General features: G+C 44.8%; 1 protein-coding gene across 1 annotated transcript in view; it reads left to right on the top strand.

Moving 5' to 3' along the window:
- Positions 1-17,345, top strand: part of TG (thyroglobulin) — a 233,000-nt gene that overhangs the window by 128,304 nt on the left and 87,351 nt on the right. Inside the window, exons 26-33 of the mRNA XM_077271730.1 lie at positions 2,438-2,557; positions 2,789-2,863; positions 3,008-3,145; positions 8,109-8,285; positions 8,360-8,471; positions 12,902-12,981; positions 13,818-13,961; positions 15,137-15,205. Coding sequence (XP_077127845.1) covers positions 2,438-2,557; positions 2,789-2,863; positions 3,008-3,145; positions 8,109-8,285; positions 8,360-8,471; positions 12,902-12,981; positions 13,818-13,961; positions 15,137-15,205 — 915 coding nt within the window. The remainder of the gene's footprint in view (positions 1-2,437; positions 2,558-2,788; positions 2,864-3,007; positions 3,146-8,108; positions 8,286-8,359; positions 8,472-12,901; positions 12,982-13,817; positions 13,962-15,136; positions 15,206-17,345) is intronic.

Here is a 17,345-nt window from a genome sequence, read left to right on the forward strand (position 1 = left end):
ACAATAGAGTAATGGACGGTGAATTGCTCAAAAACTTTCAAAAGGGGGGCCCCTTTGTTTACCCGGGGTCCCCGCGGTTTCAATCACAGAACTGAGAGTCATAAACTGTGCATGACCTAACTTTTGCAACGTTCAAGAATCCTCACCTCCCGTAAAGGGAAGCCTTGTTATGTTCAATTGTTATGCTATTTCAAAAGTTTGTGTGTTTCCTGTTAACATGTATTATTGTTCTTGTTTTCCCAGTCCCGGAGTACTGGATTTAACCGGGGGGGAGTGCAGCACCCCAGAGTCCTGGTTGTTGCAGTACTGTGGCTCCGCCACTATGGGGAGCTATGGTACGTCTGATTGCACTAAGGAGTTTCTCTGATCAGGTACACTCACACCACACTTCACACTCCGGCCACCAGGGGGGGTGGTCCTATCTAGTAGGCCACTCCTCACAACTCTGGTAAAACTGGGGGTTGGACAGGAAGACAGAGAGAAGTAGCTGGAAAGAGCTAGTGAGAGGACCTGTCAGGGATGGGGATCCTGGCAGACTCCTCAGAGCAGAACTAACCAGCAAACAACGGGAATACAGAAAAGGAGAATACCAGCAGGGGTTTTGTTGAAAGAGGCAGCACCTTGCTGAGGCGCAAACAATCGGTGGCCGGAACGCCGAGCAAGTAAGAGACTTTAAGTACATTGCAAACCACGGCAGGACAGCTAATTACAGGTTGGCTGTCTCACTTAACACCTAAGCAGACAACGGAGGCAGCTGTGGGAGAGGGGCGACTCTAGAGTCCCGGAAGAACTCCAGGCCTACCCCGTCATACGGGTGCGTCCTACCATATCACCTGGAGGACGGAGAACGAACAGTAGAGACAGAAAGAAACAGTTGTGAGGACTATCCCGGGAGCTCAGCAGGGAAGGACTACAACACACAGCGCTAGAAGGTAGATACTGATTCCCACCTGTGAGGAGAACTCCTGATGTGCCGTTGGACCGGCCGGTCTCTGAAAACCCAGTTAACAGCGCTCTGGACTGAGGTCTCCAACATCTTCAGTAAAGAGGTAAAGAGACTGCAAACTGGTGTCCTCGTTATTTACCGCGACCTGCACCGTTACCACACCACTTATTGCACCGGACGTTCCCCATTGACAGACAGGGCCACGGACCGGGTCTAGCCACCGTGACAACCCCAGGACTGAGACCTAGAGGCCCGGCTCCGGGTACCCCTCGGCCCTGCGGCGGTGTGGGGGCGCTCCAAACATACTAGGATATGGGGGATATATACCAGGATGGGGAACATATATACCAGGATGGGGGATATATACTAGGATATGGGGGATATATACCAGGATGGGGGATATACTGTATATACCAGGATAGGGAACATATATACCAGGATGGGGGATATATACTAGGATATGGGGGATATATACCAGGATGGGGGATATACTGTATATACCAGGATGGGGGATATATACCAGGATGGGGAACATATATACCAGGATGGGGGATATATACTAGGATATGGGGGATATATACCAGGATGGGGGATATACTGTATATACCAGGATGGGGGATATATACCAGGATGGGGGATATTAATACTAGGATATGGGGGATATATACCAGGATGGGGAACATATATACCAGGATGGGGGATTTATATACCAGGATGGGGGATATATATACCAGGATGGGGGATATACTGTATATATCAGAAAGGGGCCCAGGATAATTGACAAATATACCAGGATGGGGGACATATATATCAGAATGGGGGTAGTGGACCGAATCTAGCACTGGGGCCCACTAGAGTCTAATTATGCCGCTGGGTCTGTGGTCTGCTTACTGGGGAGTTCTGGCTTTGGGGTCTCTATACTGGGTGGGTTAGGCCTTGGGCTTTCTATTCACAGGGTGAGTCTGTATACAGGGGGGATCTGGTCGAGCGTGTATATATAAAGGGTCTGGTCTGGGGTTTGAATACAAAGACCTTCTATGGGGTTTATATTCAGGTGAGGTCTGGGGGTCTGTATTCAGGGGGGAGTTATGATCTCGGGTCTGTATACAGGATAGGTCTGACCTGTGGTCTCTTTACAGAGTGGGTCAGGTCAGGGGTCTACATGCAAAGGGTGTGGAGTCTGTATAGAAAGCTGTTGTATGGGGTCTGTATTCAGGGTGGGTCTGGCCTGGCGACTATATACAGGGGAGGTATTTCTGATACACATTTTGAGGATCTGCTGAAGGGGGTGATGGGCAGGTTCTCCTCTTGCATTTTTGGGTTTCCTTTGGATGCTTCCAGTTGGGTTCTTCAGCTCCCTGTTACCTTGGCTGATGGGAGTGATTGTACTGTGTGTACTGCTCTGTGTTATATGTTGACGCTATATTCTGTCGCCATCTGATATCAGACTACTGGTGTGATGCTGACGCTGCCTCGCGCTCCTCTTTGCAGGTTACTCTTTGTTGTCTCAGAGTTTCGGGATGGCGGATTACTCCTCCAACTTGAGTGAAGAGACAAAGAAGGAAATTCAGGAGCTGTTCTTTGGCTTTCAGCGAGTTTTCCTACGTGAAGGTACCAGTAACTATGAAAAAAGCCTCCAGTAAAACCATTGGTGTATATGCAGATCTGTATGTCTCTACTGGTTACAGACTACACAGGCCCCCATGTGTGGGCACAAATCAGCCATTTGAGCTATAAAGAGAACAGATTCATGGTGGTGACTGACACGTTGTGTGATTTGTGCCCATAAGTGGGTGACCCTCGCCAGCAGACCTAACAATATTCCTTATCATGGCTATTCAGGTGTTGAGAAGACGCCGGTCAGAGTTACTGGATGTCCCCAGGTAGACGCTACCACCAATGTGACCAGAGCTTCAGGTACGAGTGTAATGAGATGAATGTCGGGGAGGATCGGGGAGGTTCAGAGGCGGCCGAGCAGCCCCCATTGTCCTCGATGTTCATTCTCTCTGCCATATTTCACATGGTTTCACCACTTCCAGTGTCTATTTCATGTCTCCACAGCATCGGCCATGGAACAATTCCTTCCCATAAACAGCAATGACGTCGTTATCAACAAAGACCTGACCATAGCAAATCTGGAATATCGGATTTCTAAAGAGCATTACTCATCTGACCGAGCCCTGTCCTGGTGTCTCACCCGTAAGCAAGGGACAGGGCTTAGCAACGTTTACTGTCACTGACACTCGGGGTACAAGATAATGACACTGACACTCGGGGTACAGGATAATGACACTGACACTGGGGGTACAGGATAATGACACTGACACTGGGGGTACAGGATAATGACACTGACACTGGGGGTACAGGATAATGACACTGACACTCGGGGTACAGGATAATGGCACTGACACTGGGGGTACAGGATAATGACACTGACACTCGGGGTACAGGATAATGATACTGACACTCGGGGTACAGGATAATGACGCTGACACTAGGGGTACAGGATAATGACACTGACACTGGGGGTACAGGATAATGACACTGACACTGGGGGTACAGGATAATGACACTGACACTCGGGGTACAGGATAATGACACTGACACTGGGGGTACAGAACAATGACACTGACACTGGGGGTACAGGATAATGACACTGACACTCGGGGTACAGGATAATGACACTGACACTCGGGGTACAGGATAATGACACTGACACTCGGGGTACAGGATAATGACACTGACACTCGGGGTACAGGATAATGACACTGACACTCGGGGTACGGGATAATGACACTGACACTCGGGGTACAGGATAATGACACTGACACTGGGGGTACAGAACAATGACACTGACACTGGGGGTACAGGATAATGACACTGACACTCGGGGTACAGGATAATGACACTGACACTCGGGGTACAGGATAATGACACTGACACTCGGGGTACAGGATAATGACACTGACACTCGGGGTACAGGATAATGACACTGACACTCGGGGTACGGGATAATGACACTGACACTCGGGGTACAGGATAATGACACTGACACTGGGGGTACAGGATAATGACACTGACACTGGGGGTACAGGATAATGACACTGACACTCGGGGTACAGGATAATGACACTGACACTGGGGGTACAGAACAATGACACTGACACTGGGGGTACAGGATAATGACACTGACACTCGGGGTACAGGATAATGACACTGACACTCGGGGTACAGGATAATGACACTGACACTCGGGGTACAGGATAATGACACTGACACTCGGGGTACAGGATAATGACACTGACACTCGGGGTACGGGATAATGACACTGACACTCGGGGTACAGGATAATGACACTGACACTGGGGGTACAGAACAATGACACTGACACTGGGGGTACAGGATAATGACACTGACACTCGGGGTACAGGATAATGACACTGACACTCGGGGTACAGGATAATGACACTGACACTCGGGGTACAGGATAATGACACTGACACTCGGGGTACAGGATAATGACACTGACACTCGGGGTACGGGATAATGACACTAACACTCGGGGTACAGGATAATGACACTGACACTCGGGGTACAGGATAATGACACTGACACTGGGGGTACAGGATGATGACACTAACACTTGGGGTACAGGATAATGACACTGAAACTTGGGGTACAGGATAGTGACACTGACATTTGGGGTACAGGATAATGACACTGACACTTGGGGTACAGGATAGTGACACTGACACTTGGGGTACAGAACAATGACACTGACACTGGGGGTACAGGATAATGACACTGACACTCGGGGTACAGGATAATGACACTGACACTCGGGGTACAGGATAATGACACTGACACTCGGGGTACAGGATAATGACACTGACACTGGGGTACAGGATAATGACACTGACACTTGGGGTACAGAACAATGACACTGACACTGGGGGTACAGGATAATGACACTGACACTTGGGGTACAGGATAATGACGCTGACACTGGGGGTACAGGATAATGACACTGACACTTGGGGTACAGGATAATGACACTGAAACTTGGGGTACAGGATAGTGACACTGACATTTGGGGTACAGGATAATGACACTGACACTTGGGGTACAGGATAGTGACACTGACACTTGGGGTACAGGATAATGACACTGACACTTGGGGTACAGGATAATGACACTGACACTCGGGGTACAGGATAATGACACTGACACTCGGGGTACAGGATAATGACACTGACACTCGGGGTACAGGATAATGACACTGACACTTGGGGTACAGGATAATGACACTGAAACTTGGGGTACAGGATAGTGACACTGACATTTGGGGTACAGGATAATGACACTGACACTTGGGGTACAGGATAGTGACACTGACACTTGGGGTGCAGGATAATGACACTGACACTCGGGGTACAGGATAATGACACTGACACTTGGGGTACAGGATAATGACACTGACACTCGGGGTACAGGATAATGACACTGACACTTGGGGTACAGGATAATGACACTGACACTCGGGGTACAGGATAATGACACTGACACTTGGGGTACAGGATAATGACGCTGACACTGGGGGTACAGGATAATGACACTGACACTTGGGGTACAGGATAATGACGCTGACACTGGGGGTACAGGATAATGACACTGACACTTGGGGTACAGGATAATGACACTGACACTTGGGGTACAGGACTGATACTGACACTTGGGGTACAGGATAATGACACTGACACTTGGGGTACAGGATAATGACACTGACACTCGGGGTACAGGATAGTGACACTGAAACTTGGGGTGCAGAATAATGACACTGACACTTGGGGTACAGGATATTGACACTGACACTTGGGGTGCAGGATAGTGACACTGACACTTGGGGTACAGGATAGTGACACTGACACTTGGGGTACAGGATATTGACACTGACACTTGGGGTGCAGGATAGTGACACTGACACTTGGGGTGCAGGATAGTGACACTGACACTTGGGGTACAGGATAGTGACACTGACACTTGGGGTGCAGGATAGTGACACTGACACTTGGGGTACAGGATAGTGACACTGACACTTGGGGTACAGGATAATGACGACACTCGGGGTACAGGATAATGACACTGACACTTGGGGTACAGGTTAATGACACTGACACTTGGGGTACAGGATAGTGACACTGACACTTGGGGTACAGGATAATGACGACACTCGGGGTACAGGATAATGACACTGACACTTGGGGTACAGGTTAATGACACTGACACTTGGGGTACAGGATATTGACACTGACACTTGGGGTGCAGGATAGTGACACTGACACTTGGGGTACAGGATAGTGACACTGACACTTGGGGTGCAGGATAGTGACACTGACACTTGGGGTACAGGATAGTGACACTGACACTTGGGGTACAGGATATTGACACTGACACTTGGGGTGCAGGATAGTGACACTGACACTTGGGGTACAGGATAATGACACTGACACTGGGGTACAGGATAGTGACACTGACACTTGGGGTGCAGGATAATGACACTGACACTTGGGGTACAGGATAGTGACACTGACACTTGGGGTGCAGGATAATGACACTGACACTTGGTGTACAGGATAATGACACTGACACTTGGGGTGCAGGATAATGACACTGACACTTGGGGTACAGGATAGTGACACTGACACTTGGGGTGCAGGATAATGACACTGACACTTGGGGTACAGGATAGTGACACTGACACTTGGGGTGCAGGATAATGACACTGACACTTGGGGTACAGGATAATGACACTGACACTTGGGGTACAGGATAGTGACACTGACACTTGGGGTGCAGGATAATGACACTGACACTTGGGGTACAGGATAGTGACACTGACACTTGGGGTGCAGGATAATGACACTGACACTGGGGGTACAGGATAATGACACTGACACTCGGGGTACAGGATAGTGACACTGACACTTGGGGTACAGGATAATGACACTGACACTTGGGGTACAGGATAGTGACACTGACACTGGGGGTACAGGATAATGACACTGACACTCGGGGTACAGGATAGTGACACTGACACTGGGGGTACAGGATAGTGACACTGACACTTGGGGTGCAGGATAGTGACACTGACACTGGGGTACAGGATAATGACACTGACACTCGGGGTACAGGATAATGACGCTGACACTGGGGGTACAGGATAATGACGCTGACACTGGGGGTACAGGATAATGACACTGACACTCGGGGTACAGGATAATGACACTGACACTGGGGGTACAGTATAATGACACTGACACTGGGGGTACAGGATAATGACACTGACACTCGGGGTACAGGATAATGACACTGACACTTGGGGTGCAGGATAATGACACTGACACTTGGGGTACAGGATAGTGACACTGACACTGGGGGTACAGGATAATAACACTGACACTCGGGGTACAGGATAATGACACTGACACTCGGGGTACAGGATAATGACGCTGACACTGGGGGTACAGGATAATGACACTGACACTGGGGGTACAGGATAATGACACTGACACTGGAGGTACAGGATAATGACACTGACACTTGGGGTGCAGGATAATGACACTGACACTTGGGGTACAGGATAGTGACACTGACACTTGGGGTACAGGATAGTGACACTGACACTTGGGGTACAGGATAATGACACTGACACTTGGGGTACAGGATAGTGACACTGACACTTGGGGTACAGGATAGTGACACTGACACTGGGGGTACAGGATAATGACACTGACACTCGGGGTACAGGATAATGACACTGACACTGGGGGTACAGGATAGTGACGCTGACACTGGGGGTACAGGATAATGACACTGACACTGGGGGTACAGGATAATGACACTGACACTGGGGGTACAGGATAGTGACGCTGACACTGGGGGTACAGGATAATGACACTGACACTCGGGGTACAGGATAGTGACACTGACACTTGGGGTGCAGGATAGTGACACTGACACTTGGGGTGCAGGGTTCTGACACTTGGAGTGCAGATGTTTGTGTCCGCCCTTTCTCCCCTCCCTTATTCCTTCATACTTTCTCCTCTTCCTCCTCACTATGATCTGATCTGCGGATGTTTTCCTTCCCTCCGTCTGTCTCCAGGTTGTCTTGAGGAAGAGTCTTGGTGTCGTCTTGCAGATTTACGAGACAGGACGGAGAAATATTTCTCATGTCTCATTTTCCCGGACACATGGAATTGTAATAACCTGAGCTCCGTGGCTGCAGATCATTGTGACTTTGCTCTGAATGAGAAGCCGGGGTCCTTGTACCACAAGAGAGGTTTGTGTCAGTGACAGGATGGGTAATGTCCGCTTTAACCTGGGCCGTGTGTCACCTCTGTGTCCTCTGTGCAGAGGCCCTTGGGGACAAGGTGAAGCATTTCTACAGTCTTCTCCCATATCAGACTCTGAGCGGGGTATCTGTGAGGAACAGGATAACGGTGACCTGGACAAGTGTTCCCAATGGGTGAGACACATATCGAAAGGGCTGTCACCAGGGATTTCAGGGCCCCATGCTGGCAACATTTTCGGGCCCCCTTGAGACTCTGCCCAGGCTCCACCACAGCTCCACCTCCACCCTCGATCCTTCCGCAGTCCAACCGCCCACTCTTGGAATAACTCCACTTCAGCACCAACTCTTCACCAATCACACATTAAAAGTTCCCATCGAAAACCATATGACATACATAGCCATCAGCTTTTGTTTTGGCCAAATTATTTTTTAAGCCGCCACCCGGACAAGGTAGACACTAATAAAGATTTATTAAAATGCTCAATACTCTTTTTAGGTATATTTTTATTTATTTTTCTTTAAGGAAATGTGTTGCAATTTTTTTTTCTTTTTTAAATCAATATTTCCATATACAAGGAACAAATACTGCCACATATTACCACTTCATAATAACCGAATACTGCAATACTGATCATTAGTAAAAAAACACAATACTAATTTTACCATAAGTGACATTATACACAGGAGATCTGTCAGTGTACAAGTAATACAGGGATCACCAGTGACATTATTCAAAGGAGCTCTGTACATAGTGTATAGTGTACAGGTAATACAATAATCACTGATGACATTATAAACAGGAGCTCTGTATATAGTGTCAGTATACAGGTAATACAGGAATCATCAGTGACATCATACACAGGAGCTCTATATATAGTGTAGAGGTAATACAGGGATCACCAGTGACATTAAACACAGGAGTTCTGTATATATTGTCAGTATACAGGTAATACAGTGAAAACCAGTAACATTATACATAGGAGCTCTGTATTTACTGTCAAGTGTACAGGTAATAGTGTCGTTGAACAGGTAATACAGGGATCATCAGTGACATTATACACAGAAGCTCTGTATATAGTGTATAGTGTACAGGTAATTCAGTGATCACTGGTGACATTAGACACAGGTGCTCTGTATATAGTATACAGTGTATAGTGTAAGTGTACAGGTAACACACTGACTCACTGATTATGTCTCTCGTTGAAATCTTTCATCTTTGCCTTTCTTATTTATCCAGCGCAGACCACCATCACTTCTTACAGCCAGGATTTGTCTCTGCAGAAAATAACACAGTTATGTGGAGCCCTGCTTCCCGAGCACATTCCCCACTTTTTCCCCAACTACTACACTACCCTGCTGAATACTGTCATGCACAGTGTGGGAAGAATAAGTACAACACGAAGGGATGAAGGGAAGGTAGCCGAACACTAGGGAAGGGGGAAGTGGAGACCCCTAGGTAGATGTAAAGTCACCCTGTCTGCCCTAAACATCCCTATAAAGCCATGCTTAGGGAAGGACGGTGATTCATTATATTTGCATACCCCCTTCCACCTCAATTCATTGAAAACTGAACATGGACAAAACAGAATTCATCATCTTTCCCCCACCTCACTCTACCCCTCCATCCGACCTATCCATCAATGTCAATGGCTGCTCACTTTCCCTGGTCCTGCATGCTCGGTGCCTCGGGGTGATCCTTGACTCTTCCCTCTCTTTCAAGCCACATATCCAAGCCCTTGCCTCCTCTTGCTGATCCCAACTCAAAAACATTTCCCGGATACGTGCATTCCTTGACCATGAAACCACAAAGACACTAGTACATGCCCTTATCTCCCGCCTTGACTACTGCAACCTCCTACTCTCTGGCCTCCCCTCTAGCCCTCTGGCACCACTCCAATCCATCCTACACTCTGGTGCCTGACTAATCCACCTGTCTCCCCACTATTCCCCAGCCTCTCCTCTCTGCCAGGCCCTTCATTGGCTTCCTATTGCCCAGAGGCTACAGTTCAAAACACTAACAGTGACATACAAAGCCATTCACAACCTGACTCCTCCATACATCTGTGACATGGTCTCCCGGTACCTGCCTACATGCAACCTTCGATCGTCTCATGATCTCCTTTTCTACTCTCCTCTCATCTCTTCCTCCCACATCCACATCCAAGACTTCTCCCATGCTTTCCCTATTCTCTGGAACTCTCTACCCCAACACATCAGGCTCTCGCCTACCACGGAAACCATCAAAAGGAACCTGAAGACTCACCTCTTCCGGCACGCCTACAACCTGCAATGATCCTCAGTCTACCGAACCACTGCATGACCAGCTCTACCCTCTCCTAGTGTATCCTCCCCCATCCCCTGTAGACTGTGAGCCCTCACGGGCAGGGTCCTGTCTCCTCCTGTACTTGTGTGTGCCTTGTTTTACTCATGTTTATTGTACTTTTCTATATTTGCCCCGTTCACATGTAAAGCGCCATGGAAGAAATGGCGCTATAAAAATGTATAATAATAATAATTATGTCACCTCCTCTCTCTCTACCACCCTCACCCTCAATTCATAATCATTTACTCTAACCCATCCCCCAGTCTCAATTCAGCATCATTTGCTCTTCCCCACCCTCAATTCATTATCATTTTTTGTCCCCCATCCTCAATGCATTATCATTTGCAGTCCCCCGCCCCTAATTTTATCATTATTTTCTCTACCTATCTCAAGTCATCATTTGCACTCCAGTCCTCCACCCTCAAGACATCATTTGCTGTCTGCCATCCAGCACATTCATTTGATGATTTGCTGTCCCCCACATCCAATTCATCATTATTTGCACCCCATCCCCCCACCCTCAATGCATCATCACTTGGTCTCCCCACAAGCCCATTTGCTTAAAAAAATAAAAAGTTTTCACACTTACCTCTGGTGATCCCCTGCAGGCTCAGCTACACTTCTAGTGTCCAGGAGAGTGGCACGCGTATTTGCCAGTGGATATGCTATCACGTACTCGCCGTCACCAGCAAATCACAGAAGAGGCGGAGGAAGTCACTTGGAGCTGCATGGCTGTTCAGTGGAGCTCCAAGAAACGCCCCCTGCATCGGCACACTATTATTATACCCTGGGACCCGGTCTCCCCCTCTTTACTTCTGCTTACCGGACCACACATAACAGTAAGGGCAGTAAGCCCTGATGGCGGCCATGCTTATTGGCCCATGTGTCTCTACGCCTACTATTCAAGTAAAGTACCCCCAAATAAGTAGGTGACCCCAGTTATCTTAAAGTTCTCCTCTTTTCTTGTTAAAAAAGGTTCCTTTACAATAATCTGATCACAAAGTGATCCTGAGATTTCCAGCGATCAGCTCTGATGTGGCAGAAAATGTGCAGTTTTTGTGTCATTACACACTGACCAATTATATCAATGGGGTATCTGTGTAATAGAGGACAGGACAGGTCCTCCAGAGATGCTCTTTGTAGGTGATCATTACTTTGGCCAAAACATGGGAATCCGAACACATCTCTCTATTACCTACAAATTCACCGATAGGTTGTATGAAAAACTATGTGTCAAATTCATTGTGGAGTGCCCACTCTTTCAACAGTTGTGACCACCACCAGGCATGTTTCTCCAGACAAAGACCGGAGAACACATCAGTTATAATTCAAGGGATCTTTGTTGCATTAATTATAATGAATTTTCTCAGCTTTGACCTTTCTTATCTAAACTCCACTCACTTTTCAAAAAATTATCGGAGCTGCGGTGAAAAACGACAAGAGTCTCAACCTCCTCTCCCCCCTAAAAACCTTAAACTCCTCCGATTCCCCTCCACAAGGTGGAAGATCTTCTCTCCTCCAATTTCATGTTGTGTAGGGGTTGAAATAGGAGTCAAAACTTTATTTTTGTGGCTGTCTGACACTGTTGGGCTGTTTTATGATTCCCCAATGGTTGATGTCTTCAAATACAATCACAGCCCCCAATGTAAGAATCCTTGATGCCCTCAAGGCCATCACACACATGAGGACCAAGGAGATAAATAGGCCATGAAGCAAGTTCTTGGGCCCTGTTTTGCTGGGAGGACCATTCTTGGCCCATTCCTGGATATTGCCATTTCAGTTTGTTCCCCACTGATCAAGGTTATAAGATTATGGTGGGACAACCCCATTGTCTCCTCTGCTTGGGAAGCCCCTTTAGGAGCCAGAAGTCCAACCTTGGTGGCCCCACCACTCATTCATACATTAGATGGGCATTTGTTTATATGGCCGCTATGTAATTCTACAGTTTCCCGGCAGTGGCCACGGAGCAATCATATAGGGTTAGAGAATCCGGGCCCCCAGCGAGAAGTTCATCTTGATGGTACAAACCCCTTAAATGCTCCGGGAGGAGGGAGAGGGGCAGTATGTGACCTCAGCCCATTAGTATATGTTTTAGTATAATTAAAGGTGTTGTCCAGCAGAACGGATCACTTTAATTGACCACTACTCCATGCATTTGGAAAAAGCTCCCAAAAATCTATAAGTAACTTCCTTTCACCTGAGAACTCCTTTATTAACATCAATGATGTGTGCAAAGAATAATAAAGAATAATAAATAAAAATAACTTCATGTCATACTCAGGTTTTTCCAGTGTGAGCTCCATTGTGATGCCGATCCATGTTGCAAAGGATTTGGATACATCCAACAGACCGGCGGACAAGGTAGGTGGCCTGATCCTTCCGGGGGTGATGTCCACTTAGAGAGTGACGTATCTCCTCCCTTCTGCTCCTTACCCCCTATCACGGCATATTTTGTTACAGACGGCTCAAACTAAGAGGAGGAAAACAGCCGCGGTTCCCTCTTCTCTCTTCTTTGCTGAATACTAAGACCCATTTTAGGTGTTTTGGGAGGGAAAGTGAATGAGTTTCATCAAGCACTTAGGCAGGAAAGGGGAACTTCTGGCTGTACAAAATCAGGAACATGTCCATTTCTTGTAATATTTAACTTCATACATTTAGTAGTGATTTATGCATTAAAAACCCTTATTCAGATCTAAAATTTTGATGTAATTGTATCCTGAGAGCAGGGCCGTCTCTGTCTGTCTATCTACCTTCTGGGGGGCGTGTTCTTTTTTTCCTCTGCATGACTGTCCCTGGTTATAATTGGTCAACGTCATGCAGAGGACAAAGTAAACGCCCCCAAAGAAGCATCTCTTGCACCGCCTCTTTGGATTTATTACAAATCACTAAACCTAAACTTTACAAGTCAATATCTCATCAACAGAGAGGAGAAATTCAAAAAATTAGTTTAGCATGCTCAAACTAGTGAAAGGTCCTAAAATAAATGCTGTAATGGAAATAAATCAAAACACCATAGTTGCGGGGAGGGGGTGGGAGGTTTGACACCTTTACCAAAAATGTGAATAAAAATTGATTACAGTGATCGAAAAATGGCCACAGCTTAAAGGGGTTAGATTTCCTTATGATCTGCCCACTAGGTGGAGCTGATATCTGAGACCTTTACACCTTTTTTTTAATGAAATATTCATTATTTTCAGACACAGAGAGGATTTGTTTGCTGGTGTCTAGTTTGGGAATACAGTCCTGTGCGGAACAAGATGGCGACTCGTGGCGCGTTTCTAACTGCAGTTTGCCAAACCCAGGGATGGAAGCTTTGCCTTTTGGTTGGTACCGGAAGCCAGGTAATTATAAGGCAGATGTCATGTATAGTGATGTATGACAGCATGGCTCACTGCTTGGCATACAAAGTGGTTGGGTTTGATTGTTTGCCGCTATATAGTTATGGCGCTATTTGGCAGTATGGAAGCACTCTATGGCTCGTTGTGGGCAGAGTATGGGGTTTTTGCACAGTGATTGGCAATATGTGAATACTTTATGACACTTGCTGGAGAGTAATGTACAATGTGTGGCTGTACACAGTATGGGGGGCCGGATACAGTATGAACCCCCACCATACATTCACACTATAATTTCACATTTACCCTGAGATCCAGATGAACATTCCCTTAAAACAAGCAGTGATCGGATGCTGTATGGCGCTGTCCTGGCACTATAGGGCGGTTTCTGTGTAAGATGCAAATAAAAGTTAGTAAATGGCTAATGTATTCCATAGCAATACTTCAATATCCAATAGATGGAACTACAGACCCTTCTATGTTTGTGCTGCTAGAGCCGCTGGAAGAGAATCAGTACATGGAAAATGTTACAGCAGCTCATACAGTCACTAGTAAAAGTATCGTGCAAAAGTTTTAGGGAGCTATAGAAAAAATGCTGCAAAGTCAAAATGCTCTAAAAATTAGAAGTGTTAATAGTATAATTTTATCAAGTATCAAAATGCAAAATGAGTGAACGAAAGAAAAATCTTAAAGCCATGAATATTTGGTGATCGCCCGTCGCCTCCATCAGTTCCTCTAGGTACTTGTCACAATTTTTGAAAGAACTCGGCAGGAGGTTGTTCCAAACATCTTGGAGACCTGACCCCAGATCTTCTGTGGATGTCACTTGTGCAGATCCTTTATGAGAGACGGACGGGATGAAGTGAGATCAGGGCTCTCATCACTTCCAGGACTCCTCGATCTTAGTGACATTGGCAGGATGTTTGGGGTCGTTGTTCTGCTGCAGAATAAATTTGAAGTTAATCAGAGACAGAAGGATTTCCACAAGTGACATCCACAGAAGATCTGGGGTCAGTTCTCCAAAATGTTTGGAACAATCTCCTGCCGAGTTCCTTCAAAATCTGAGTGCAAGTGATATGTACCAACATTAACGAAAATTATGGAATATTTCTCCAACATTATCAGATTAAAGAATTGTTACATTCACTTCATTTTCATTTTTTTTTGTCTATTTTTTTCAGGTGATCAGAAAACAAATATCACTGGACTGTGCCTGTCTACTAATATCTCCCAAAATGCAGGACCAGGAGGTAAGATGCTGAGATGCAATATTTGTCCTATGGCTACAGGTCTCGATTGGTCATGAACTCCATTTTCTGTGCAACCCTACATTATATAGAACAAGTCTACTACTGAAATACACATAATGGTACCTGAAAATATCTCTGCATTGGTCTTGGAAGCATTGTCTTGTCTACGAAAAATATTTTAGTAGCTATAAACTTGCTAATACGATACAGTGTTATAGCTATATTTTTGTATAGCAAGGGCAGTATTTTAGTAGTTATATTCTTGTACATAGGGGCAGTATTATAGTAGTTATATTGCTGTACATAGGAGCAGTATTATAGTAGTTATATTCTTGTACATAGGGGGCAGTATTATAGTAGTTACATTCTTGTACATAGGGGGCAGTATTATAGTAGTTATATTCTTATACATAGGGGCAGTATTATAGTAGTTATATTCTTGTACATAGGGGCAGTATTATAGTAGTTACATTCTTGTACATAGGGGGCAGTATTATAGTAGTTATATTCTTATACATAGGGGCAGTATTATAGTAGTTATATTCTTGTACATAGGGGGCAGTATTATAGTAGTTACATTCTTGTACATATGGGCAGTATTATAGTAGTTATATTCTTATACATAGGGGCAGTATTATAGTAGTTATATTCTTGTACATAGGGGCAGTATTATAGTAGTTATATTGCTGTACATAGGAGCAGTATTATAGTAGTTATATTCTTGTACATAGGGGGCAGTATTATAGTAGTTACATTCTTGTACATAGGGGGCAGTACTATAGTAGTTATATTCTTATACATAGGGGCAGTATTATAGTAGTTATATTCTTGTACATAGGGGCAGTATTATAGTAGTTACATTCTTGTACATAGGGGGCAGTATTATAGTAGTTATATTCTTATACATAGGGGCAGTATTATAGTAGTTATATTCTTGTACATAGAAGCAGTATTATAGTAGTTATATTCTTGTACATAGGGACAGTATTATAGTAGTTATATTCTTGTACATAGGAGCAGTATTATAGTAGTTATATTCTTGTACATAGGGACAGTATTATAGTAGTTATATTCTTGTACATAGGAGCAGTATTATAGTAGTTATATTCTTGTACATAGGGGCAGTATTATAGTAGTTACATTCTTGCACATAGGGGGCAGTATTATAGTAGTTATATTCTTATACATAGGGGCAGTATTATAGTAGTTATATTCTTGTACATAGGAGTAGTATTATAGTAGTTATATTCTTGTACATAGGGACAGTATTATAGTAGTTATATTCTTGTACATAGGAGCAGTATTATAGTAGTTATATTCTTGTACATAGGGGCAGTATTATAGTAGTTACATTCTTGTACATAGGGGGCAGTATTATAGTAGTTATATTCTTATACATAGGGGCAGTATTATAGTAGTTATATTCTTGTACATAGAAGCAGTATTATAGTAGTTATATTCTTGTACATAGGGACAGTATTATAGTAGTTATATTCTTGTACATAGGAGCAGTATTATAGTAGTTATATTCTTGTACATAGGGGCAGTATTATAGTAGTTACATTCTTGTACATAGGGGGCAGTATTATAGTAGTTATATTCTTATACATAGGGGCAGTATTATAGTAGTTATATTCTTGTACATAGAAGCAGTATTATAGTAGTTATATTCTTGTACATAGGGACAGTATTATAGTAGTTATATTCTTGTACATAGGAGCAGTATTATAGTAGTTATATTCTTGTACATAGGAGCAGTATTATAGTAGTTATATTCTTGTACATAGGGGCAGTATTATAGTAGTTACATTCTTGCACATAGGGGGCAGTATTATAGTAGTTATATTCTTATACATAGGGGCAGTATTATAGTAGTTATATTCTTGTATATAGGAGCAGTATTATAGTAGTTATATTCTTGTACATAGGGGCAGTATTATAGTAGTTATATTCTTGTACATAGGGGCAGTATTATAGTAGTTATATTCTTGTACATAGGGACAGTATTATAGTAGTTATATTCTTGTACATAGGAGCAGTATTATAGTAGTTATATTCTTGTACATAGGAGCAGTATTATAGTAGTTATATTCCTGTACATACAGGCAGCATTATAGTAGTTTTAATCTTGTATATAGGG

The sequence above is a fragment of the Ranitomeya variabilis genome, chromosome 6 (genome assembly GCF_051348905.1).
Source record: "Ranitomeya variabilis isolate aRanVar5 chromosome 6, aRanVar5.hap1, whole genome shotgun sequence".
NCBI classification, from domain to species: Eukaryota; Metazoa; Chordata; class Amphibia; order Anura; family Dendrobatidae; genus Ranitomeya; species Ranitomeya variabilis.